Below are 27,450 nucleotides of genomic sequence, written 5' to 3' on the forward strand. Positions count from 1 at the left end.
CTCAAACAACATAGTTGTGGTTCTAGAAGCCACTGGGTTCCATGTAAAACTCCAGTGTCTGGATTTAGGTGACAGTGCCTTAGAAACTGTTAGTCCTAAATTGATGCACCTTGAAAATGTAGTGTTAAGAGAAATAAATCAGATACACAAGCTGAAATATCACTTGGTGAGTCCACTGTCCTAAAAATGATTCAAGTCTATCCATCTTTATGACAGAGTAGTACTCCATGGTGAATAAATACCACATTTTCTTTATCCACTCATTTGTTGATGGACATAGGGGATGATTTTAAGAATTAGCTATTACCAATTGTGCTGCTATAAGCATGGGCATGCATGTATCACTACAATATGTCTAACTTTTTAGGAAGATACCTAGAAAGGGTATAGCAGGATCAAATAGAACTTCTAGTTTTAGATTTTGAGGAATCTCCATACTGAGTTCCAAAGTGGTTGTACTAGTTTATATTCCCACCAATAGTGTAGAAGGGTTCATTTCTCCTGAAACTGGACACACCTTGAGAGCATAATGTTAAGTAAAATAAATCAGACATACAAGCTTCACAATCATATTGTTTCTCTCATATGAGAAACCAAAAGTAAAAATAAAGAGAAAATAAGAGATAGTGAATAGGAAGTAGGGAAATAGACAATTTTCAGAGGGGAAGGGGATCAAGAGTTAGAAGGAAGGAGGAGAGAAATAATTGAAAAAAGGAGAATCAGGATGTGTTATGTACATGTACCAACTCTACACAATGAATGTAAGAATTATGTACTGCAAACATGTACCCCCCAAAAAGGGAAAGAGAATCAAGGGATAAGTGGAAAAGGGAGGGAGGAAAGAGAAAGGGGATTAAAAAGGGATAAAGATGTGTTACGTACCTGTACCAACTTTCCACAAGGAATGTAAATATCATGTACTACACACATGTCCTAATAAACAACAGTAATAGAAAAATCTACTTTTCAATTTTGAAAACGATCACATGGTTTTTCTTATATGAAAAAATCCAAAATATTAATAAAGAGCCAAATAAAAGATAGTTAATCGGAAATAGGATGATAGATATTTTGCAAACCAGAAGCAGGTCAAGAGGAGGAGGCAAGGGGAAAAGGATTAAAAAGAATTAAGATGCATTATATATGTGTACCAACTCCCCATGATGAATATAGTCATCACTCACTGGGTAGTGCAAACAAGTACGAATCAAAGTAAAACTATGACAGGAAATTATCAGCCCAGAAAGTGATTGTGTTTGATGAGCTAATAACTAACTGCAATTCCTACCTCCAGTAACTCACCGTGAATGGCAATGGATACAGTATGTGTTACCATCTCTGCCAACTGCCCAGCCTCCATGAGCTCTCTGTGCCTGGAAACCATCTTATATTTTTGCCACTTGATTTACATCAATTTCAAGAACTACAACATATATGTGTGGATAGCAACATTTACCTGAAAGGCTTGCTCTGCATTCCTAAAATGAAGTCATTGGGTGCAGTGGCTGTGGTGCCCCCATTCAAGTCTGAGGTGAAGGTGCTCTCTTTCTCGCGGAGGCTGCTGTCTTTTTCCCAGCCAAGGTGAAGGACACAGGGGGCTACTGTGTGCTGCTGCTGCCGGAGCGACATCAGGAGTCTACAGGAGTGTACAGGAAAAAACCCTCAATTCAATGTGGTTACTGTTGCTCTTAAAAACAAGTTTTAAATTTAAAATTCAAGAAAAACACATAAACCTAAATTAAATGTATTTCTAATTTAGTTCTTAATCAAGTTCCTGAAGTGTCTGTAGCCAACCAAAAAGAAATAACTGATGGAGGGGAGTTAGAACGGAAGAGACATTGGTTTATTGCAGTTAAAATGTTTTATTTATCTAATTTTATTTATTTATTTTTTTGGTACTGGGGATCGAACTTGGGTCCTTGTGCTTGCAAGGCAGGCAGCAGAACCACTGAGCTAAATCCCTGGCACTAAAATGTTTTATTTTTGAAATTCTACAAAAACATAATTTTACATACATTGTTTAAGACATTTTTTAGGGATGCAGAAGGAACACACACAGATGAGAAGCCCAGAAACGTTATTAGTTACATGATAAATTCTGCTCCACTTCACTCTTTCACCTTTTCCCCTATTGCTCTATTTCTCCTTCTCTCTTTCAAACAAAACTCTGGAAAAAAGCTGTCAACACTAGTGTCGCTAGTCTCTCTCCTCCCATTGTTTAGCATCTCCACACACCACTCAATGTGCTATCGAAACAGTGCTGACTCCTAGGCAGCATCTGACCTTCCAAACGTCCCTTCCGGAAGCATATCCTTCCCTTGGTTTTGGAAACCCAGCTCTGAATTTTCTTTCTTTCTTTGGTTATGCCTGGATCTACTTGACTGGTTCTTCCCAATTTTTCAAAAAGCTAAATGTTGAACACCCTTGGCTGGGCTCAGTTCTCCAATCTCTTTTTTTGTTTGTTTGTTTCCTTCTCATCTATGAACCCTCACCCCTCACCCTGTCCTGTAGCTTTGAGAACAATTTATACATTGATCACTCCCAAGTGTGTGTGTGCATATATTTTTTTTTTTTCTGGCTCCCAAGTTCTATCTTTACATAATTATGTAATTAATCATAACAAGCAAAAATAAAACTCTTAATTGCTAACCACCACCCACCCTTTTCTCCTGGATCTCAGCACATGGCCCTTTCATTCTTCCATTTGCAAAAACTAAAAGACTTAAAGCTATCCTTGACTGCTCTCTCTCTTTTTATGCCCACCCCATGAACAAGTTCTGTAATAATTTTTCTTCACATGTCATGCCATCTTTCTTTGTGAAGTCATTCGTTTATCTTTGTTGTGTGGGAATTGTTTGGCCTAGAACTAGGAAATGGGGTAGATTCTAGCAGAGAACTAAATTATTGTGCTCTGCACTTCCTCTGCCCCCTAAAAAAAAAAAAAAAAAGAAGAGTGGCAACCTTTATAATATCATTTTATCTCTTTATTTATTGATTCACTGCTGCTTTAGGCCAGATAAAAATGGACATAAGAGTAGTTATGGATTTCACATACTTAATCTAAACAATTTCTACTTATGTGCCATCCTCAATAACTCTATCAATAATGCTAATAAAATTGTTTGTTTTTAAATTACAATAAAAACAAAATTTATACTAATTTTATTTTTAAAACTAAATTTTTTATTACATGAGATAATTGCCATTATTCATGGGTCTATACAGTAGGCAGGTGGGAAACAACTTTACACTCAAGAGTTGGAAACTAATTCTCTTGCCTTTTAAAAAATACCTCAAGTAGATAAGATTTACATTGTTAAGATGTGTTTGAATTTCAGTACTTAGAATTTTTTGTCGTTGTTGTTAAAAATTGTACTAAATATTTAATATCCATTTTTACAATGAACAAATGTCCCAGTGGTAACTAACACTAAAACAAAGCATGTGTCTAATCAACCATTACTATCTGGGACAATTCCAAACTTATCTTTCTCTCAACAAAAGTAGAAACGTACTTATAAAAGTCCAAAATAGATCATCTTTTTAAACAAAGCTAATGACTAACAAGACCATGGATATGGCATGTGACCAGCCGATACAAAATCAAACAGCATTTGTTAAGACTTCACAAGACACATCTCATGTCTGAGCAAAAGAAAGGTTTTCAATGTCTAAAATTAAAGTGGGTTTTCATAGATAACCTGAAAATTATCAAAAATGTTTACTTTTCTTTCTTTTTGGGTACTGGGGATCAAACTCAGGTCCTTGAGCTTGCAAGGTGGGAGGCAGAACCACTGAGCTAAATCCCTGGCCCTCAAAAATGTTTAAAATTTTCCATTAAAACTTTAAACACCATGTAAAGGTACATGATCCCAACAATGAATGTAACTGTACTGTATCCCTAAATGTACCAATAAACTCAATAAAAAAAAAAAACTTTAAACAATATGAAAACTTTAGAACTTATAAGTAAAAAAAATGTTTAGACATAGTTACACATTTTCAGTCAGCCCGTACTATGTTGCTTATGTCGTGTGTGTGTGTGTGTGTGTGTGTGTGCATGTGTGTGTGTTTTCCAGTGCTGAAGATCCAACCCAAGTCTTTGTCCACACTAAGCAAGCATTCTACTTAACTGCGCTACACTTCATCTCTTGTTCCTCTTTCAAATGAATCATAAATGACAAACACAGTATCTGTGAACTTACCAATGTCATCATAAAACCTAGGGTTTGACTGCAATTAAGAGGAGGACTTAAGTCCTTTGACAAAATAGTGATTGATAGAATAGTGATACAAATACAAAAATATGATAGCCATCTCCTTAGATTATTAGTGAGGCTGGGACATTTCCTCAAATCCAACCCCCTCTAGCCTTTCTGTATCCCCTGAAAAGGATGGTGGGACAACCTAAGAAATACCTGAAAAAGTCACAGCTCAGGGAAACAGGTCCATTTAATCATATGATTAAAGACTTATTAATCATAAGATTATAGAATGATTCTCTTTCCATACTTTGCCATCCTATAAACTGGGCTCCATTATAACAGTGAATTACAGCTGAAGGAGCTGCAAAACACTCTGAGGAGGAGTTCTTGGGGAAGGTCAAAGAATACAGAGGGAGAAACAAGGACAGTAGAGAAATTTGAGGCTGATGGCACATGCAGCTTCAGAAAACCTAAATATAGTCCAACTCCTACCCAAATTAATATAAAAGCCTCACATTAAAGACCTGTTTCCCAGGTTGCCCTTGAGCTTCTGGACTTAAGTGTTCCTCCTGCCTCAGCCTCTTGAGTAGCTGGGACTATAAGCATGTGCCATTGCACTCATTTCACGTCCAAGTTTCAACCAAATATTTACAAGGTATGCTAAAAGGAAAAGAAAAAGAAAAGATAGCTTGAAGAGATAAAGCAGTACCATACCCAGATGTGACACAAATATTGGAATTACCACACTGGGACTTGATGGTTAATGTGCAGAAGGGTGTAATAAAAAGCTAGACAACATGAATGAGCAGATGGATAATGTAAGAAGAGAAATGGAAACTCTAAGATCAAAAGAAAATGTTAGACATCAACAGTACTCTAACAGAAATGAAGAATATCTCTGAAGAGGTTATCAGGGCACTGAACACAGCAGAATGAAGAACCACTAAGCTAAAATAGATAGGTTCAAAACCCTCCCAAACTGAAAGACAAAGAGAAAGATAAATGGAAAAAACTGAGAACACCCAACTACTGAAAATCCATGAGACATTTTTAAAAAGTTGCAACATACATGTAACTAGAATACTAAAAGGAAGATTAGTGAAAAAAACAGAGAAAATATTTGAAATAATAGCCTCAAGACTTTCTAAAGTGAATGACAGCAAATCACGAGTAAATAAAAAAATCTACACCTGGGCATATCATATTCAAATTTCAGGAAACCAAAGACAAAAAAATCTTCAAAGTTTCATGTGGGGGAAAACCTTATTTGTAGAAGAACAAGGATAAGAATTGTAGATTTCTTTTTAGAGACCATAAAAGCAAAGATAAAGAAGAATAAAATATTTAAATTACTGAATAAAGCATCAACCTAGAATTATATATCCAGGGAAATTATCCTGCATAATGGAAAGAGATACAGACTTTGTAAGAAAAGCAAAAACCAAAGGTATTCATTATAAGCAGAATCGCTCTGCAAGAACTGTTAAAGGAAGGTCTTTGCTCTCCAAAGGAAAACTACATAGGTCAGAAACTTAGATCTATATTAAGACAGGAAAACTATCAGAAGGAATATAAATGAATTCTTTAAATATTTCATTCCTCTTTATCCTTGTTTTTATGGTCTCTAAAAAGAAATCCATAATTCTTATCCTTGTTCTTCTACAAATAAGGTTTTATCATATACTTGGTCATTTTTAAAAATTATTATTTTCTTTCTCTACCAGATGAGCTCTCTTCATTAAAGGCAATAGATTTTTGAGCTTTTAAAGATAATATTCCTTATAATATCAAAGTTGTTTAATTTTAAAAATATCTCAATGTTAACATATCTGTTTCAAAAACAGATATTCTAAAGTCCTCGTGTCCTGTAAATAATGAATATTAAAGGTAGAATGTATAGGTATAAAAAATCAGAAAAATAACTCACAAACATCCCATCTATTTTCTTTCTGCTCCTTTTAAATTATCACATTCTAATTTCTGGACTGGGAACTAAGAAATCTGAGCTTATTAGGGTAAAGTAAAACAGAGAGACTCACAAACTTTGTAATAGATTTGTATTACTGTTTTCAAGTCTTTTGTGCTTTTTGTTTTTGTTTTTGTTTTTCCACAATGAGACTATAGGTGATTGACTTCCAGGGAATATATTATTTCAATGATAAATTTTAAGTATGTAGGACACACAAGTGCTGAAAACTATTGAGTGATCTAAAATGTTTTGACTGTGAAAAATCTGAATATTTTCTAGTTTTGAACAGTTTTTTTAGGGACATGTGTGGCCATATCTTCTAAATTCTTAGCACTCAACCCAATTAATTTTTCCACTTGGTCCCTTAAACTGAATATTGGCTTTTCTAAGTCAAACCATTCAAAACACATATATGTGGAGAGTTGCTCAATTTTACATCCTTTTCCTCGTATTGTGCCCTTATATATTTCTATATAATGTATAATGAATAATGACAAAATTGAAGGAATATTTCTGGGCTCTTATTTGAGAATATGCACATTAAAATTTATTATTATAACTAATAATTAGCTGTAGAGAGAGAAAACATTATTTGCATATGCAGTACATAAGTATAGCTGATTTATCTGTTCTGCCTATCATTGAAATACATTTATTGATAACTAGCATTAGTAGGCATTTAGCTCAGTGGCAACGCGACTGCCTCACAAGCGCAAGGTAAATGTAAGTGAAAGATCTTGAACAGAAAACAACCTCCTTTTCTTTATGCAATTGGTTCTTCTTAAATCATCATGGTCTTACATTTCCTTAATTTTTGGGGGTGGGTGGTATTGGGGATCAAATTCAGGACCTTGAGCTTGTGAGGCAGGTGCGGTGCCACCGAGCTAAATCCCCAGCCCACACCTACTTTTAACATCCCCTTTGTTCTCTACTCATTCCTTCAAATGATCACATTACAGGTTCAGGGTTGTAGCTCAGCAGCACCTGCCTGGCAGGGACAAGGCCCTGGTTCAATTCCCAGAATTGGAAACAAAGAAAAAAAAAAAAAAGAAAGAAAGATCACATTACAATTTCTGAGCTGGGACTACAGATTATCTGAGTGTATGAGACTAATGTAAGCTAAAGGTCTGTGAAAGTCCTATAAACTGGTCAAACTTAGCTCTCAAAGGGCGAAATAGCCTTGTATTATTTCCTCCAGGCGTTTTTTCACTTGTTTTTGTTTACAGGTAGGTGGCTGAGAGAACTGGAACTCTATCATTGAAGCGAGATCTTTTTTTTTCTGACTTTTATTTATTTTTGATGCTGAGGATCAAACTCCGGACCTTGTGCTTAGGAGGCAGGAAGTGGCACCACTGAGCTAAATCCCCAGCCCTTTTTTTCTGATTTTAATACGCTACTCATTTTACCTTTACTGCCCAGTTATATAAAATAAGGAACCTATTTGAATGCTTAACAGACATGTTCTTTGAAATTGGTAAACTAACATTTAGATATTTACAAATTAAAATACTGATATAGGAAAAACTTCTTGTAGAATGCTCACATAATTTTAAATGTTTAATTGAAATTCTGGATTATCAAGATTTTAGAACCTACTTTCATCCTTTTGAAAAACTGTGTAATGGTAAGTCAACTTTTGTTCACAGTTTGTATATATACATCATGCAAGAACTAAACACATGATTCAGCTCAATCCTCACAATCTTAAAGGAAAATATTCACTATGTTACAGAGGAGAAACTAAATTTAGAAATCAAAATATTTCATGAGTTAGCTATCATGGAAAGTTCATTTTCTAAGTATTTTCAGCTCTGTACTCATGGCTTGCCTACTACTTAATTACGTTCTTGTAACATCTTTTTTGTTGATATATAATTCATATAATATACAAATCACCTTCTAGTAGTCATCTATTTACAGTATGTCCTCTTTTTTTACAGCTTTATAGAGTTTACTATTTTGCTATTTTTGCTTCAGATAGCTTTAAAGTAAAAAGAATTACAAATAAAATCATAGTCTTGTTCCATTGCCTCATGTATCCTGAAGTTTTTCACCATTGAGTTTATTGGTACTTTTAAAGCAACCAATACAGTTACATTCATCACTGGGATCTTGTACCTTTACAAGGTATGTCTTGGCTCTTATTTTTTTCCCCATAACCCCATCCTCCCTTCACCCCCTTCACCATACTGTATAACCACTCCACTGCCTCAGCCCAAGGCAATTACTAACCTGCTTTGTGTCTCTATAGTGTTGCCTCTTCTGGAAATTTCATACAAATGGAACTTAGCACCTGAGGTCCTTTGTGTTTAGCTTTTTCATGACGTATCTGCTTTCAGGTTCATCGTCTTGTGTCATCTATCAATATTTACAAAAACACTTATGTTCCATTTTGGTAGGAAGGTGTGGTCTGAGGAAAAAACACTAAAAATTTTGAAACCTACGGTCTACTTCAAGCTTTAGTAGTAATTCTACATTCACTAAAGGAGATTTGACAAAATTTCTTTTAACAGTCAATAATCTTTTTTTGTCTTTCTCAGGTGTCTGGCCCAAGAGTGGGTCCAGAAGCAAGAGAAACCATTCGGTCAATATAACTATGAAATTCTATTCGTGGCTAGGAAGTGCACTCAGCATTTAATTCATCTTAACCTTCACACTTTTTATAAACTTAATCTACTCTAAAAATTTGAGAATACTTAAAATATTTATGGGTGTGTTGCTTCTCTTTGGAGTAAAGGTATGCTTCATCGTACTAAGTGATAGGAATTAAAGAATTTTAAAATAATCTGAACATTCTAAACTGTCATAAGAAAATATTTTCACTTCTGCCAATTTTTGTCTGTCCAAAAATGGATAGCGCCTGAAATTCTGTCATCGCTCACAATTTAAAATTATTTTACTCCCCTTTATACATACGGACATTTTGGGAGGATTTGTGAAAAATGTAATTGATCGTTTTGATAAAGTTGAAATCAGAACAAAAAAATCCGATTTTCTTTGTCAATTCTCTTGAGTAAACAAAGGCTTGGTTTTTATTTTTTTCATAAAGCTGTGGGTCAAAAAGTATACTAATTCGTAAACAATTTGCTTATCTACTAGTGAAAACTGTAAACTACTTTGTGAGCGGTGAAATGACCTAAAAATACTGTAGTTTCAGAAGTTGTCCTTACAAATTCCAAATCTGGCCAGAGTTCTCTACAGGTGGGAAAACTCACAACCAAGACAGTGATCCTGCTTCGGCAGTCCCTAAATAACGGCGGCGAACATCCGCGTATAACGCTCGGCGGTCTCCTTGGTCGCAGCCCGCACTAGCAGTTCATCTGGCCAGAGAAGGAGCCTGCGCGTATCAGGGTCCTCAAACTGTTATCTGCGCATGCGCGGGAGGGGGCCCGGATGGAGGACGCGGAGAGACGCCGTTGTCATGGCAGCGCCAGGGTTTCCTTTGCCTCCGGGTCAGAGCTCAGAAATACAAGGGCAGAAGAGCTCCCTCGGCCATCTCTGTGACCCCAGCCGTCGCATCTCACACAGGCAGGAGGGGGTCTAGAGGGAGAGAAGGGAAGGATGTTGCGGAAATGTATGTGTGGGGAGAGGGTCGAGGGACGCGTGTCTGGTGTGAGGATCAGATCCAGGATCCACAGAGCCCAGTTTTGTCCTTTGCCCGCTGGGCTTCACTGTGTATCAGGGAAACCCCTCCCAGGGCAGCATAGACGGTCCAAAATTGTATCATATTCTGTCCCCTCTCAGGGTTCTCGAACGTGAGAGGTAATAATTTCATGGGGGTGTGAGGGGTGGGGCGGGGAGTCCCACTCAGAAACATTAGCGTCCAGCAGGAGGCTCTGGTAGTCATTTAGTCGATGGTACCTTGGAACACTAATACAAAGTCACATCAACCAGTGCTTCTACAATGTAGTGTATGGTCATAATTCGTGATTTTAAAAAATGAGCTCGTGGGATCACGGTCTTGGCAGGATGCATCAGGACAACTGGGCGTGATGGTTTCAGGTTAGGGATTTTTGCTTAAGTATTGTACTTTGTTTTTGCGGAAGCACTTATGTTGAGTGACATTTCACCTCAGTGTCCTTTCAGTTCTTGGTTTTTAAACATACGTTTAGAGGTACATGAGGTAAGAATGGAGCCAATAAATTAGATGAAAATATTTTTGAATATTCTGAGTATTGGATGAAAGTTATCAAAATTATGTATACATATGGACCTGGCTGTGACTCCCACTGAAAGTTGTGATGTCATTTACCCACACAGGTTGTGTCCACACTTAGGAGGAAGGAATTAATTTCAGTCGCTTACTACAGTTGCCTGTGAATAGGGTGGACCTGGTCTGAGCCACTTATCTAGATTTTTTACTGATGATAAATGTTGGGATTTGAGTGTATGAAACTCCCTCCCAGTGGAAAGAAGTGTTAAGTAATTTGGTAGAAGTGGTGCTTTGGTTCCAGCATGTTGACTGTGTACCTTATGGACAGTCTCCTGGGGATGAAGATTAAAAGACTTAAAGGAGTCTAATAGCCTGTGACGCATTTGAAAAGGCTTAAGGGACTTGGTAACAAGAGTTTATGATTTATGTTTTTTTGTTTACTTGAGAACCAGTCATGAGGGCTTTTTGAAGTTACGGAAATAGAATAACTTCCTATTTGAGGCAGCTTCATTTTACCCCTCAGAGTCACTTTAACAGTGTTTTGTCTCTTGACTTGTAACACGGGTACCACTTAATAACGCCTAATATGTTTAATTTGTAATCATTACATTTTCTATTATATTGATTCTGTGTTTTAGTTTTATACTTGGATTTTCACCTGGGTGGGATTATTTGTAAATAATGAAGCATGTTTACCAAAGTCCTTAGGAAACCATTTACTTATTAGCTTTAGAACTATATTTATTATAAACTTAAAATAAAACATTAAGGACTTTGTCCTAATAGTACTTTAACTATTTATTTTCTTTTTGTGGTACTGGGGATTGAACCCAGAGCCTTCATACTGAGCTACATTTCCAGCCCTTTTTCATTTTCTATTTTGAGACAGTCTGATGTCACCAAGTTCCTCACTGGGTTCTCACTTACCATCCTCCTGCCTCGGTCTTATGCATCTTAAAATAATAAATCTCAAGATCTTTGGTCTGAAAAGAAAATTTTTTATCCCAAGGCATTGGGAGTGTGAAAAAATAGAGTTGTTGATGTAAGTATTTTAGATTACAATGAGTTTTAGTTTGTTATATGTCCGTCATTCATGGTGTGTTTATTTTTAACTGGTAGGTTGGCAGGCATATAGCCAACGTGATTTAGCCTGCCTTGCAGCTAGGCAATGGCAAGTAAACTCACTTGGAAATATTGATTTGGCTTTACCAGGTTGCCTCAGAGTACTGTTGCTCTTGCTGGAAGAGATGGTGCACACATATAATGCCAACTGCTTAAGAGTCTGAGGCAAAAGAATCACAAGTGCAAGGCCAGCCTGGGCATCTTAGACCTTGGATCGAAAAACAAAACAAAACAAAAAATAGCTTAGTGGTAGAACACTTGCCTATCAGGCTCGGTGCGCTGGGTTCAATCACCAGCAGTGCAAAAATTAAAAAAAATAAAAAGATTATTGCCCTCATCCTCTAATTTAGAAACTAAATTAGAAGCATTAGTTTTGAGTCTTTTAAGAGACCCATTTTGTATTTTTAGTTTAAAAGAAATATCTGAGAGGAATTACAGTCCAAGTAGTGTTTTAGAAATAATGACCCAGTTGGCTAATCAATTTGAATAATTAATAATTTTTATAGAATTAATCACTTTTTATTCTTCATTTATATTTTTATTTTTCATATGTATTTTTATTTCAATTATTTACATTTTAATTTTCTTTAGCTTTGTCTTTTCTGGAAGACAAGCCCCACTGCAAAAGCATAGGTCCATTTTATAAATTCTTACAGGAACATATATGGGAATCTATAATAAGTGTTTTTAAATGTTTACCTCGTTTATAATATGTGTGTGTGTGTGTGTGTGTGTGTGTGTATGCTAACACACATGTACAGAAAGATTTTTATGCTTCATTTGTTTGAAAAGTTACCAGGGCTAGAAACTGACATCAACTTAAGGATAACATTAGCTTAGTTCTTTGTAAAATGACTGAATTTACTTACTATTTTAGCAAATATTTATTATCTTTCATCTGACATTCCTCTTTATCACTGTCTTCTTGATAATGCTAGGTGTCAAAGGATTTTTTCTTTAAGAAAAATTATTTTCTGGGTTGAACAACAATTCACTATAGTTAAGAATCAGTCATTACTTATTAAAAGTTATGAAGGGGGAAAGGAAAAGAAAAAATGTACAAAAGGGAAAAAATGGAAATAAAGTCTTTGTAAATAGGGAGGGGTGGAAGGGGTGAAAGGAGGGAGGGGTATGGGGAAAAAACAAGGACCAAGACATATCATGTAAAGGTACAAGATCCCAGTGATAAATGTGACTGTATTATTTGCTTTAAATGTGCCAATAAACTTAATGGGGGAAAAAGTTATGAGACCACGCATGATTACACTATACAAATTATGAGAAGGATTGGGAAACTGAAGATAGGAAATGGTACGCTCATATTTTATTTCAATATTGCAAATGTAAGTAAACCTTTACAAATGGAGGTACGCTCATATTTTATTTCAATATTGCAAATGTAAGTAAACCTTTACAAATGGAGTCATTTACTCTGACTGGGTGAGAGTTTTAATAACTGGCAAGGGATGTGGGAAATCCTTTTCTAAGCCTCAGATGGTCTTCTCATTTGCTTTTTTAAAGTTTCCTTGTGGAAAAGCAATTTGGGAGTTGGTGGGGGATGGCACGGTTGTTAGAAATGTCCACTTGTAGAAGTGTCTTGCCATTCCAAGGCTTTTATTTTAGGGTGTACACAAATACATGCTTATTTTGAGAGTTGCATGTTGTTTTTAATGTGTTAATCACCTTCAACATTAATCTCTGTTCTACCTGTAGCATAGATTTAATGTATAATTTATCTTTTAAAATACTACAGCAATTATTCTTTAACAAACTGAAAATGAATGAAAATAAAGAAACTGATTCAAAAGAAACTGGAGAATATGAAGATGACTTTGAAAAGGACCTCGAGTGGTTAATTAATGAAAAAGAAATTGATGCCAACATAATAGAGGTATATATGAATTGCCAGAGGCATTTATAATAATTACATTAGGAAAGTGCTTTGCAGTATTGAAAGTTTTCACATATGTTATCTCATCTAAACATAAAATTCCTTCAGTGTACATTGGACAAATATGATCTTCCTCATCTTACAGATGAGAACTGATGCATAAAGAGTTTAAATGTTGCATCTAAGGCATGGCGTTGGTATGATAACAATGATTAAATTAGCATTAAAAGCTAAGATAATCATTATACAATTATAATCTAAATAATATTAAAAATAATAAAATTATGATTTATTGATCAAAAGTTTAAAAAATTACAGCAAATTCCTACTGTCTTTGAACTTTGGTAAAATCCTTGTGCTATGTTTAGTCCTCATTACTACAGTACCTCATGACATTCTAGTTTGTGAGGGGCAGAAGTGTGTTGTCAAAGAAGTTTGGTTGCTGGGCATGGTGGCACACGCCTGTAATCCCAGCACTCAGGAGGCTGAGGCAGGAGGATTGCTGTGAATTTGAGACCAGCCTGGGCTACATAGTGAGTTCCAGGTCAGTCTCAACTATACAGTGAGACCCTGTCTCAAAAAACCAAAAAAAAAAAAGAAGAAGTTTGGTGCTGACAGTTTTAACCCTCTTGTCACCTAATAACAGTGATTCTTAGTTTGACTTTTCAATTCACTCAGCAAACATAATGAGCCCCTCCTTTATATCAGAGGCTGTATGTTCAGGGCTGGGGATAGGATAGGGATAAAAAAACAAAGTGCTTTCTTGACTCTTATAACATTTCAATGCATGATTATGACAACCACTTTCTTTGAAGCTGGAGAGCAAAAGAGATGAGTTGAAATGAGGAAGAGCACCAGGGGAAGATTTCTTCGTAAAAGATGGGTTTTAAAAAGAAAACAGAAAGCCAAAGGAGAATTAATAGATGGATACTGTAGAAATGGACCACAGAATCAAGGCTTTAAAAAAAGTCAGTGCAGAGATCTTAATTAAATTGTCTTTCTTTAGCAGTCATTTTAATGGGCCACGTTTATTTGCTGATTAGATACCTAGCGTGTTTTGCAAGCTAGGAAGTAAAAGCTGTCAGAAAAGTTGACCTGAGGGAAAATAAAGGAGGAAAGCAATTTTGAGTTGAAATGAGCAGCTCCTGTAGTAGCTGCTGTAGAACTACATTAGGAAGGAAAGAATTGAAAAAGAGAAAAAAATTACATATCACAGGGGTGAAATGTTACATAAACGAAGTTGCATGTGTATGGGAGAGATGCTAGGAAAGGATCCTTGAGGTAGCATCAACAGGTGTGGAGCAGAGTTTTGTGATGCATAGGATTTTTGGGATTAAAATTTTTTACCTGTAAGGCTAAGTTATTTGATAGTGGTTAGTATGGGTTATTGAAGCCTCTGAGGAGGGTTGAGGAAGGAAAATCTATCTGAGAGTAAAAAATTGACCTGGAATTTGGATATAGGTCTTGAGGATGTTAGCAACGGTACTAGTCTGAAATAATTCTTTTAATCATTTTTTACCTCAAGTGAGTAGGACTTGACCAAAAGACTTGTCCTCGTATTGGTGTGGGGAGGAAGATGCATTTGTGAAGAATGCAGATGTTATAAAGAGGAAACATTTTAAAACACTGTTCTGAAAATAAAAAGGGAGGAAACTTCAATAGGGAGAGAGACATTAAAATAATAGTGTGTTATTTATAGTTACTTTTGATGCACCAGCACAAAAAATTGTTTTTTAAAATACCAGTGTAGCACTTAGCAACATCAAATTCATAGGTAGAGTTACATTTTCCCTGACTGGTGTCGTATGTGTTACCCTTGGAGCACTAATAAATATAAATCAGAATATCATGAGTGCAGTATAAGCAAGAAGCACTTAAATATTTCCAACTATAAATTAAACTACATGCACAGAAAAGTTCTACTTGGGATTGTCTGTATATTAAATGAACAGTCTCAATTTTGCCAAAAAATAGAACCTTATCTTTTTTTTTTAGATGGCTTATGAGAAGGAAGAGAATATTAATCAGGAATTAAAAGAAAATGAAACAGAAATAGAACACGTGAAACACCTTGATAAGTCTTTGAAGGATGAGGTTTCACCAAGAAGAAATGACTTTATTTCTATCCCAAGTATTCAGTCTTTGGATCGCATCTCAGATTCAGATAGTGAAAACTCTTTTCAGGAATCCAAACTAGAAAGTCAGAAAGACCTGGAGGAGGAAGAGGATGAGGAAGTAAGCAGATATATTAAGGAGAAAATCGTACAAGCTAACAAGCTTCTACAGACCCAAGAACCGGTGGATGATAAAAGGGAACGAAAACTTAAGTTCAAGGACAAATTAGTTGATCTGGAAGTTCCTCCACTAGAAGACAATGATACTTACAAAAATTATTTTGAAAATGAAAATCATATGTCTGGAAAACTATCCCAGTTATGTATTTCCAGTGAGTTAGGGCAAGAAAATGTATTCCTGTCTCTCACTGAAGGAAGCTTTGAAGAAAACAAGGATATGAAGGTACTGGTAGAGAAAGATGGAAAGTTTGAACTTCTGAATTTACAAGATATTGAGAGCCAGGGGTTTTTGCCCCCCATCAGTAATGCTAATAGTACCAAAAATGATCCTCAGCAGTTGTTACTCAGATCTCCCAACTCATCTATCAATGGTGTCAAGAAAGAAGAGCCCACAGCAAAGACTCACCTTACTCAGTCATCAACAGGAGAGCCACTGGCTTATGTCCCTCAGCCACCACCCAACCCCAAGATTCGTCCACACTCTGCTGCCACCTCACATAGGAATAAAGGAAATGGGAAATCTCATCATCGGACACAGTCTGCCAATATGTCTCCCATGACCTCAACATACTATCTTTCCCTTCAACAGAAAGAACTCCAGAAACAGCTAGAAAGGAAGAGAGAAAAGCTTAAGAGAGAAGTAAGAACACAAGGGGGCACTGTAATGAAAGTAGAGCATGAGTCGGGTGTGGGGCTATGGAAACATCCATCCAGATTTCAGAAGAAAGCCTGGGAGGCGGGGCTGTGTACTCCGGAGAGGGCAGTGTGTGAAGCTGTGAGAATAAAGCTAAGAGTACAGGGGACCCCAGGAAACTGGAGAAGCCAACTGAAACTGTGAAGCAGAATAAACCTTTCTTCCTTTCAGTAGTGGGTGTCAGATATTGTGTCTCTGTGGCAAAAAAGTGACTACGACAGCTTATCTTCGAAAAACTTTTTCCCCCTAAGTAAATCAGAGTCTACTTTGGGTGGGGGGTTTGCTGGGGGGTTTGTACCTAGGGCTTTCTCACTGAGCTACATCCCCAACATGTTTTATCTTGAGGCTTTCTTATCAAGCCACTAAGTTGCCCAGTCTGGGGTACAACCTCCAGTCCTCCTGTCTCAGTCTCCCAGAGTGCTGGGATCACAAGCCTGTACCACTATGCCTGGTTTAGAGACCTATTTTCTAAAGAGAAACAGTTTTCAGGTGGAAAGTTTCAGGACAGAAAGTCTTAATGTTGTAACATATCTCTATTCTGATAGCTCATATACAGTATTACTTAATTTTTCATTACGTCTTTTTAAACTCTTTCACTAGGAAGAACAACGGAAAATAGAAGAAGAGAAACAAAAGAAAAAAGAGAATGACATGGTTTTCAAAGCATGGTTGCAAAAAAAGAGAGAAAAGTTTCTAGAAATGCGGAGAATCCAGCGAGCTAAGCAAATTGAGGACAAGAACAGCAGAGTGAGTATAACTCATCCGTGCAGAGAAGTCCATACAGTTCTTAAACTGATCTTACCCACAAACAGGAGTCTGGATATACCAAACTAAGAGCCTATGGAAGAATTAGAAAAAGGGTTCAAGAGTATCCCTGGCAGAGCTGCAAAGGCAGATGACTTTGATGATTTTACTATTAGCTTCTAGGAAGCTCTGTCAAAAGCAAATGATTCTTATTTTATTCAGGTTTTCGTAGCCCAGAAAATAGAAAGCTGCCAATTCATTTTTTTCAAGATAGCATAACTTCAATGTTCAAAATGGACAAAGATACGCATATACAAACACACATCTAACTTTTCTCATTTTATAGTAAACATACAGAGATCTTACAGGAAAGCTACAAATGATGCCAAATTAAATTTTAAACATTTGAAGCAGAGAAAATCCAAGAAAAAATAAATAGCCATCTATAGCAAAACTAGCTTTCTGTGTATGTAGAGAGTAAAAATGGAAAACTTGGCCCTCAGCTTTTCAGGCTGGTCTCTAGTGATAATCAGCTTACCGGCATGGTGCTAATCCACTCATCTTTTATCCATTTATACGCCCCAAATTTTATGTGTTTTTCTCATTTCATCATGGGCATCCTTCTAGGTTATTACATTTTAATCTCTTTTTCTTTTCGAATAGATACGTGGTACATCACTGTTGTTTTTTTCTTTTTTTAAACAATTCCCCAGTGTGGATATTTAGATAGGTTACAATATTACAACATTCAGTGCTGCAATGAAGACGCATACACTTTGCAAGAGCCCAGTAATCTGTAGGAGTTCCTTAAGAGTAGGGCTTATGATTTTTGAATGTTTAGAGCAAATTTTTAGTTAAACAAGCAAAATTTACTATACCAATTGTAGTCCCTCCAAAAATGTGCAAGAGTACATTTAATATACCCTAGGTAACACTGTGATTTGTTTCCTTATTTTTTCTTCAAATTAATAATATACATGATTATATATGAGTATGGATTTCTTATGTTTGTAAAGTAAAAAAAAAACCACTATTTTTATTGGTCTGTGCCCCTGGTTCTGGACAACTCCTAAACCCCTCTAATTTTTTAGCAATGAGATGCTAGGTATATCTGTGAAATATTTTATTTTTGACTCTCATCCGGACTCCTAATCTCTTAGAAATTCCTGAGTAGTGAGAGCGTCTTTTTCTTCAAATTAAGGTGACTCTTGGTGGAGTTAGAGTAGAAATTAGGCCATGAATGGGAGGAATCTGTCAAGCTAACAGAACATTTAAGAATGCCTTGTGACAAGAAATACTTGGTGAATATGAGAGAATCTGGAAAGTCATATCATCCTGTCACGGAAAGCACCTGGAATAAGTTAAACAGAGGAGTAGTATTTCACATATGTATTCCCACAAAGTTACTTCGACTGCTATGCTGTGCATGAATTGGGGGATGGCAGAGTGGATATGGGAGAGCAATTAGAAATCAGATATAACTGTCTGTGAGAAAGGATGATGATTAGGTTAGAGTTATAGCAGTAGAGACAGAAAGACGCACGAAATGTTTTGAAGTATTAATGGAAGGAACCTGATAATTATTTAAGTAATGTGTGTGAGGGAGAAGATGTACAAAGAATACACTGGTTTTGCTTTTGAGCTATTTGGTAGATGATAATGCCATTCCTTGGAGCAATAGAGAAGATACTGACGTGCGGGAATTATTTCAGTTTTTAAATTGTTGGCTTTGAGGTACCTGCAAAATACCCAGGTGACAGTGGTGTAGAGCTGGAGAAATGTGTCTGGTGATAGGAGAGAGGTTGAGACTGGAGATACGAACGCCAGATTAGTGATTTCAGAGAGGGAGCAGTTAGTGGGGAAGAGGATGTGGCCAGAGGAGTCGGCGAGTGCTGTAAAGAAAGTCATGGAAAGATGAGGAAGTCAGAATGTGAAGCTGGATGTTGATTGGCTCACCCTTGTTGAACAGCTCATACGCACTACATGGGACCATGACGGCATGAACACTGAACCAAGGGTGACTGGAAGTTGGTAGAGTACCGACATTAATAGAGCCCAGTGGTATAAATATTAAAGGAGGGTTGGTTTATTTAGAAGAATAGAGGGTTACAATTTGGAAAGTGGTATAAGGAAATATTACCTTCTTTACCTGATAACTGAAGTATTTCAAGTATGGCAGAAAATGTAGCTAGTGTTTGAGAAAAGAAGCTGTCCAGGGGATGAGTTAAGGTTTGCCTAAGATAGGAGGTTTGAAGGTCAGGGCGATGGAGGATGTTTGGCAAGATTTATGAGGGCGAAAGGAAACTCAGAATTTGGTAGGGGAAAAACACAGCACATTGCTGTAGTGATCATGATTAAGGGTACAAAAGACGAGGGGAATTTGTGTCTCAGTCAATGATCAAGGAAAACACAGCTGTAGCCCTATTGCTGTTAGCTTCTGGGAGGATGGTGGATGCGCCTTGTGGCCTTATAGTATTCATTCTAATATAATTTTTAATCAGGCATATGTAAAAGTGAAAAAATACTTTAGTGTGCTTTTCTGTGCTCTGTTTGTAAATAATAAATAATAACCTTAGTAGTAGACTCTGAAAACATAAGCCATATTGAATATAGTTTATTTCAAACTATTTTATGCAAGAAAGCAATGGCTATACATTTTCCTTTGTAATTTCTGGTTTTTTATTTGTTTTTATTTTTGCAACATTTCAAGTCTCAAAAGTTGATTTTAGTGAGAAATTGTATTAAACTAACAGAATGTTGAAGTGATTTTATGAGCTTCATTGCTACTTGAAGCTTTGGTAATTGATAAATTTTGCTTTCAGTATACTGTGCCAATAAGTACATTTGGTTGATTATTTCTGTGAGACACTGTATATAATATGAATTATAGTTTCCAGAAAATATCTTCTGCAGATATGCACTGTGTGCAATGACCTATTTTACATTGAGTGAAAGGTGTTAAGTGATGAAATTTTTATCACCCTTTTGGAAGAAATAGCTAAAAATGGCCGTCCCTTCTTTTTGTGGTACTAGGGATTGAACTCAGGCCTCTGTATAACTCAGAGCTTAGTATAACTAAGCTATGAGGTATGATAAAAAAGAATGTTTAAATTTTAAAAATTGTTACAGTAGAAGCCATATTGCCATGAGTCCCCCTCAAAATATTCATTTTGAACACACTTATTCTTTCTTGTAACTCTCTGAAGCAGCTCTGGAAGTCTTTTATGAATGTCTTTAGTTGCATTGCCACGACTACCTAGATGTCTTGAGTTGATTAAAAAACATTTACTTTTCATAATAATTTTTAACTTTGAGGAAGAGTCAGAAGTCACAGTGGTGTTCAGTCCAGTGGATAAGGTCGCACTGTAATATTTTTATGAGGCTGCCTTTCCATTGGATGGCACTTGGTAGCAGCATTTTCTTTATTTTTGATCGGACCCTGTACAGAGGACTTTCCGAATCGCTTCAGAAAGTGGTAAGAACGGTGGCATATATGTGTTCAAAAAAAGGAGAGTATTTTGAGGGGGACCAACGGCAATGTGTGTGTCATCACACATTTTTGAAACTTAAATATTCAATGTGTATTTTGATCACCCCTTGTGGATACCCAGTCCTTTTATTATTTTTCATTTTGAGATAGGATCTTTGCTAAGTCACTTAGTTGCCCAGGCTGCGTTCATATTTGCTGTCCTCCTGCCTCAGTCTCGTAGAATGCTGGGGTTGCAGTTGTGTTTCACCACACCTGGCTGTCTTTCCATTTTGTGGTGAAATTTGCTTCTCTTGCTCTGTGGTGTATATGTTGCATGTGTGGCATATGTACGCAAAGGCAAACATATGTGTATATGAGGTCTATCTAGGTAAGCCTTCCATGAGCACTTGCATGACTTGTGTTTTCTGCATGTGGATGTAGGGTTGTAATAATATCCACGTGATCAGGTTTGTTGATGGTGGTGTTTAGATATTCTGTATTCTTACTGTTCCCCCAATTGTTCTATGAATTCCTGAAAAGTGGAGTTACACTTCCAGCTCTCACTGCATATTCATCTGTAGCTCTTAAAGTTTTGTTTAGTTTTGCTTCCTGTACTGTATTTTAAAGAGCTATGAATATACATTTAGGATTTTGTTTTCCTTTTCACATTATGAAATGCCCTTCTTATCTTACAGTCTATTTTGTCAGATGTTAATAAAGTCACACGAACTTTTTTTTTCTCTCCTTGAGTTTATTGGTACATTTTAGGTATACAGTACAGTTACATTCATCATTGGGATCTCGTACCTTTACATGACAGGTCTTGGTTCTCATTTTTTCACCTTACCCCTGCCTGCCCTTCACCCCCTCCCTTCCCTATTTTTTTTTTTTTTTTTTGGGGGGGTTTTTTGAGACAGGGTCTCACTGTATAGTGAGACTGACCTGGAACTCACTATGTAGCCCAGGCTGGTCTCGAAGTCACAGTGATCCTCCTGCCTCAGCCTCCCAAGTGCTGGGATTACAGGCGTGCGCTACTACACCCGGCTTCCTTTCCCTATTTGCAAATACTTTATTTCCATTTTTTCATTTTCTCATATTTTTTCTTTTCCCTTATTTCCTTTCCCCTACCTTTCTCACTTCCCCTACACCTTTAGCCCTTTTCTTCCTATTTCACATTGTCAATTATGCCATTAGGATCTTATTTACAATTATAGTTTTTCACACCAGAGAAACTATTCAGTATTTACACATGTGTGACTTATTTATTTCTCTTAAAAGTATGTCTTCAATATGCATCCATTTTCCTATGACACGCCAACTTTCTTATGCTCACCACTTACGTAGTGTATCGTTTATCATATTTTCATTTTGTTCTGTGGCTTTATATTTAAAGAGTAACTCAGACTGTGTTTGGGCGATCTAGTTCTATGATCTGCTCCTTTTAGTTTGAATTCATTTGTATTTACTCCCATCTTAATATTAGCTATTTGTCACATCTCTCTCTCTCTTTTTTTTTTTTTTTTTGGTACTGGGGATTGAACTCAGGTCTTTGTGCTTGCAAGGCAGGCAGCGGAACCACTGAATCCCCAGCTGTCACATCTCTTATTAATACCATTATTTACCCTTTCCTGCCTTCTGATACATTAACCAAGTGTTTTAAAATTATTCTATTTTCTTATAAACATTTAAGCTAAGAGTAACCTCTAAGCATTATTTTAAAATCAGGGCTTATAATGTATCATACATATATTGTGATATTTTACATATACTCTTTTTTAATGCATATGAAATTTTGGGCTGACAGTTTTTTCTGTGGACACTTTAAATATGATGTTCAGCCAGGTGTGGTGGTGCACACCTGTAATCCCAGCACTCAGGAGGTTGAGGCAGGAGGATCACTGAGAGTTCAAGACCAGCCTGGGCTACATAATGAATTCAAGGTCAGTCTTATATGCCTATATATAGAATGTGTCTATTTTATCTGGCTTATTTAAAATTTGTCTGGTTTTGGTTTTCAGAAGCTCATTATGTTTGTGATTTCTCTGAATTTACTTTACTTGAGTTTTGCTGAGCTTCTTGGATCTGTATGCTGTTGTTATATACCAGATTTGAGAAATTTGGAGCACAATATCTTCCTTCCAGTCCTACCCCCATCTTCGCTTCTTCTGGAAATCTAATTTCATAGTTAGAATATTGCTATTGTTTCACATTTCGATGAAATTCTGTTTACATAAAATTAATTTCTTTACTAGTGTGCATAATTTCATTTGTTTTTGGAATGACATTTGTGTAATTTTCTACTATTGAAATTCAAGGAATTTAGGTTGTTTTTCTTTATCTTGTTTCTTTTAGTTTCCATTTCTTTGCTGAAATTCCCTATCTGTATATTTATTATATTTACATTTTTCTTTAATTTCATTAAAATATTAGACTGGTTTTAAAGTCCCTCTTTGTAAATTCCAGTGCCTGTGTCATCTAAAGTTCTGAGTCTAGTCCTGACCTCTTCTCTGGATTATGTGTCACATTTTTCTGTTTCCTCACCTGTCCAGTGATTTTTTTATTATGTGATAAACAGCGTGGATCTTTAGTTGTAGAGAATCTGAATTACTTTCCTTTAAAGAATATTAATTTTGTGCCAACAGGCAGTTAAATTAGTGTTTCATTCTCTTGATCCCATTAGATGTGGTTTTGTGCTTTGTTGTGATGAGTCTGTCTGGTTTTGTTCTTAGTCTTACAGCATAGTCCTTACTCTAGGATTATAATGCTTATTCCCAAGCATGGGCTTTATAGGGTTGTAAGTGGATGATAAATGAGCTCAATGAGATATCCCTACCTGGTTGAGCTGGAACTCCATTGTCTTTGGGACTGTGCAGCCTCTGATGTTTTCATCACTCAGCAGTTGTTCTCTCCTCTACTTGTATAGCCTCACTCTACACATGCACAGCCCTTTCCTTGCTAAGACCAAAGGAAACTCCCCAAAGACTTATGGAGCTTCCCTCTGTGTGGTTCCATAAGCTTTTATTTTTTTCCACCAGCAAGTTTAATCCACTAGCAGTTATTTTTGTAATTCGTATTTAATCTTTACAATTTTTTAATTTTTAATATCTGAATGTCTTTTTTTTTTTTTTCCTGAGACAGGCCTGGAACTCACTATGTAGCCCAGGCTCAAACTCGCAGTGATCCTCCTGCCTCAGCCTCCCAAGTGCTGGGATTATAGGTGTGTGTCACCATGCCCAGATTGGTTTGTTTCAATATAGAAAGTTATTTGCTATTACCTTGTCAAATATAAAAGTGATTTTGATGATAGACTTTTAAATTCTGCTTTAATTTACCTTATATTTAAAAAAGCTTATATTCTTAAATATTTATTAAACTAATAGAACAGAAAAGAAGCTTCTAATTTTCCTTTAAAGGCTTGGGATGTATGCTTTTTTCTTCCTATTTTTGTTAATATGTTAGTTTTGTTAGTGTTCCCATTTTTTTAGTTCAAACCTTAAATCCCTTGCAAGCGACTTAAAAGTATTCAGTATATTTATTCAATAGACAATACATGCAATATAGTATAGTTGAAAAATTATGAAGAATACATTCTTTCATCCAACTTTCCAGCCATGAATTCCCCTTTCCAGTAGCAGCCATCAGTAACAGTGTTTGTACTTCTTCTTAGGAATATCTCACACACACGCACACACGCATGCGCACACACACACACACACAAATATAAACACATTCACTATATGCTGATGTGTACTTTTACTTTCACTGAACATATTTTAGAGATCATATCGTACTGATATGTAGATGGAGGTATTTAAGCCTTCCATTATATGGATAGATTATAGTCTTCTATTATGGATAGATCATTATTTGCAGCTTTTCTAAACTTCTTGTGTTAAACATGTCCTACAATAATTATCTATATTTATGTTATTTTGCAAATATAAACATTTAAATGAAGGATATTTTTGAGTCATTAGAATTGCTAGGCATTCCTTTATAAAATTTTGACAGATATTGGCAAATTGCTTCCCAACGAGATGCCACTTAATACTATCATCAAGATTACATCAAAATCAGAATATACATTCTTTTCAGCTGCACATGGATCATTCTCCAAGATAGACCACATACTAGCTCATAGAACAGGTTTGAATAAATGCAAAGGAATCAAAGTTATCCTCTGTATATTATCAGATCATAGTGCAATCAAGCTGGAGATCAATAGTTTAAGAAACCATATGAACTTCACAAACACATGGAAATTGAACAACACTCTCCTGAACAATGAATGGGTCACAGAGGAAATTAAAGAAGAAATTAGACATTTTTTACAAATAAATGATAATACCAATAAAACATACAGTAATCTATGGGACAAAATGAAAGTGGTTCTATGTGGAAAATTCATAGCATTGAATGCCCACACTAGGAAAACAGAGCAAGCTCAAACAACCTAATGATGAATCTTAAACTCCTAGCAAAAAGAAGAGCAAGAAAACCCAAAGCTCATACAAGAGAGAAAATTATAAAGATTAGAGCAGAAATCAATGCAATGGAAACTAAGAAAATGATACAAAAAATAAATGAATCGATGAGTTGGTTTTTGAAAGAATAAATAAAATCAATAGACCCTTAACTAACCTTATCAAAAAAAGGAAAGAAAAGGCTCAGATCCATGCAATTAGGGACAAAAAAGGTGAAGTCACAACAGATCCAACAGAAATCCAGAGGATTGTCAATACCTACTTTGAGAAATTGTACTCTAATAAAATAGAAAACACAGAAGAAATGGACAGATTTATAGATACTTATGAATTACCAAAGTTGAACGAAGAAGATAAAAAAGTTTAAAACACCCCAATTAAAATCAATGAAATTGAAAATGTAATTAAAAGTTGACTAACAAAGAAAAGCACAGGTCCTGATGGATTCACTGCTGACTTTTACAAGACATTTAGAGAAGAACTTCTGCCACTGCTCTTTAAATGTTTCAGTGAAATTGAAAGGGAAGTAGTACTTCCAAATTCATTCCTGGAAGCAAGTATTATTTTGATTCCCAAACCAGGGAAAAACCCAACTAAAAAGAGAACTACAGGCCAATCTGCTTAATGAATATAGATGCAAAATCCTTAATAAGATACTAGAAACAGAATACAGAGGATCATCTAGATCATACATCCTGACCAAGTCAGATTTATTCCAGGAATGCAAGGATGGTTCAAAATACGTAAGTTAATAAATGTAATACACTATATTAAGAGAGTCAAGGACAAAAACCATATAATCCTCTCGATAGATGCAGAAGCATTTGACAAAATTCAACACCTACTCATGATAAAAACACTGCAAAAAATTGGAATAGATGGTCTATATCTCAACTTAATAAAGGCTATGTCTGAAAAACCAATAGCCAACATCATATTAAATGGCCCAAAGCTGAAAACCTTCACATTAAAATCAGGAATAAGACAAGAATGCCCACTATCACCACTCCTATTTGATATAGTTCTGGAAACAGCCACAGCAATTAGACAAGAGAAAGAAATTAAAGCAATAAAGATAGGAAAGGAAGAAGTTAAACTGTCATTATTTGCTGATGATAGGATACTTTACACTGAAGACCCAAACAGTTCTACCAGAAGACTTCTAGACTTAATTGACAGTCTAAGCAGAGTAGCTGGGTACAAGGTGAACACTCAAAAATTAATAGCCTTCTTGTACACAAATAACAGACTCACTGAGAGAGAAATTACAGAAGCAATTCCTTTCACAATAGCATCCCCCCAAAAAAAGTGTCTAGGAATCAATCTAACAAAAGAAGCAAAAGACCTCTACACTGAAAACTACAGCACTCTGAAAAAAGTGATTGAAGAGGATATAAGAAAATGGAAAGATATCCCCTGCTCCTGGGTAGGAAGAATTGACATAGTGAAAATGGCCATACTACCAAAACTGCTATACAGATTCAATGCAATGCCAATTAAAATTCCAACACTAAATTTCACAGAACTAGAAAAAATAATCCAAAAATTCATTTTGAACCAGAAAAGACCTAGAATAGTAAAAGCCATCCTACGCAACAGAGACACAGTAGCGAGTATAACAATTCCCAATTTGAAACTATACTACAAAGCCACTATGATAAAAACAGCATGGTACTGGCAAAGAAACAGAACTGAGGATCAGTGGAATAGATTGGAAGATACAAAAACAACTCCAGATGTACTCAGCTGCCTCATCTTTGACAAAGGAGCCAACTATCCTCACTGGAGGCAAGATAGCCTCTTTAATAAATGGTGTTGGAAAAACTGGATCTCAACCTGCCAAAGATTAAAACCAGACTGTTATCTTTCACCATGCACTAAACTAAAATCCAAGTGGATTAAAGATCTCAATATTTTAAAAAGTCACTAAATTTTCTGGTACATAAATTAGGCAGAACTCTTGAAGACATTGGCTAGGAAAAGACTTTATGAACAAATCTTCAGTAGCATGGGAATTAGCACAAAGAATCTACAACTGGGATCTCATGTTATTAAAAAGTTTCTGTCCTGCAAAAGAAACCATCAACAGAACTAAAAGACAGCCTACAATGTGGAAAAAAAAGTTTTACCAGCTGCTCTTCAGACAAAGTACTATTATCCAGAATATATAAAGAACTCAAAACAATCAGCCCCCGCAAAATATAAAGACCTGATTCAAATGGGCATCTGAAATGAACAGACATTTCTCAGACAAAGAAGTAAAAGCAGCAAGTAAATATATGAAAAAATGTTCCACATCACTGATCATTCGAGAGATGCAGATGAAAACAACACTGAGATTCCACCTCACCCCTCAAAGAATGGCTGCTATCAAGAAATCACACAATAACAAATGTTGGCGGGGTTGTGGGGAGAAAGGAACCCT

The 27,450-nt window shown here is 36.0% G+C and overlaps 1 protein-coding gene across 5 annotated transcripts in view; it reads left to right on the forward strand.

Moving 5' to 3' along the window:
* Nucleotides 1–9,570: 9,570 nt before the first annotated feature.
* Ccdc181 (coiled-coil domain containing 181) overlaps nt 9,571–27,450 on the forward strand; it is a 24,085-nt gene continuing 6,205 nt past the window's right edge. Inside the window, exons 1-5 of one of the 5 annotated variants that reach the window (XM_033765666.1) lie at nt 9,709–9,748; nt 11,217–11,369; nt 13,203–13,340; nt 15,336–16,274; nt 16,929–17,075. In XM_033765666.1, coding sequence (XP_033621557.1) covers nt 13,227–13,340; nt 15,336–16,274; nt 16,929–17,075 — 1,200 coding nt within the window. In that variant the 5' untranslated portion in view covers nt 9,709–9,748; nt 11,217–11,369; nt 13,203–13,226. The other 4 variants (XM_019208915.2, XM_010633987.3, XM_010633984.3 and 1 more) reach the window with 4 other exon arrangements.

The sequence above is a fragment of the Fukomys damarensis genome, unplaced genomic scaffold, assembly GCF_012274545.1.
Source record: "Fukomys damarensis isolate Sample0158 unplaced genomic scaffold, DMR_v1.0_HiC HiC_scaffold_19, whole genome shotgun sequence".
Classification (NCBI taxonomy): Eukaryota; Metazoa; Chordata; class Mammalia; order Rodentia; family Bathyergidae; genus Fukomys; species Fukomys damarensis.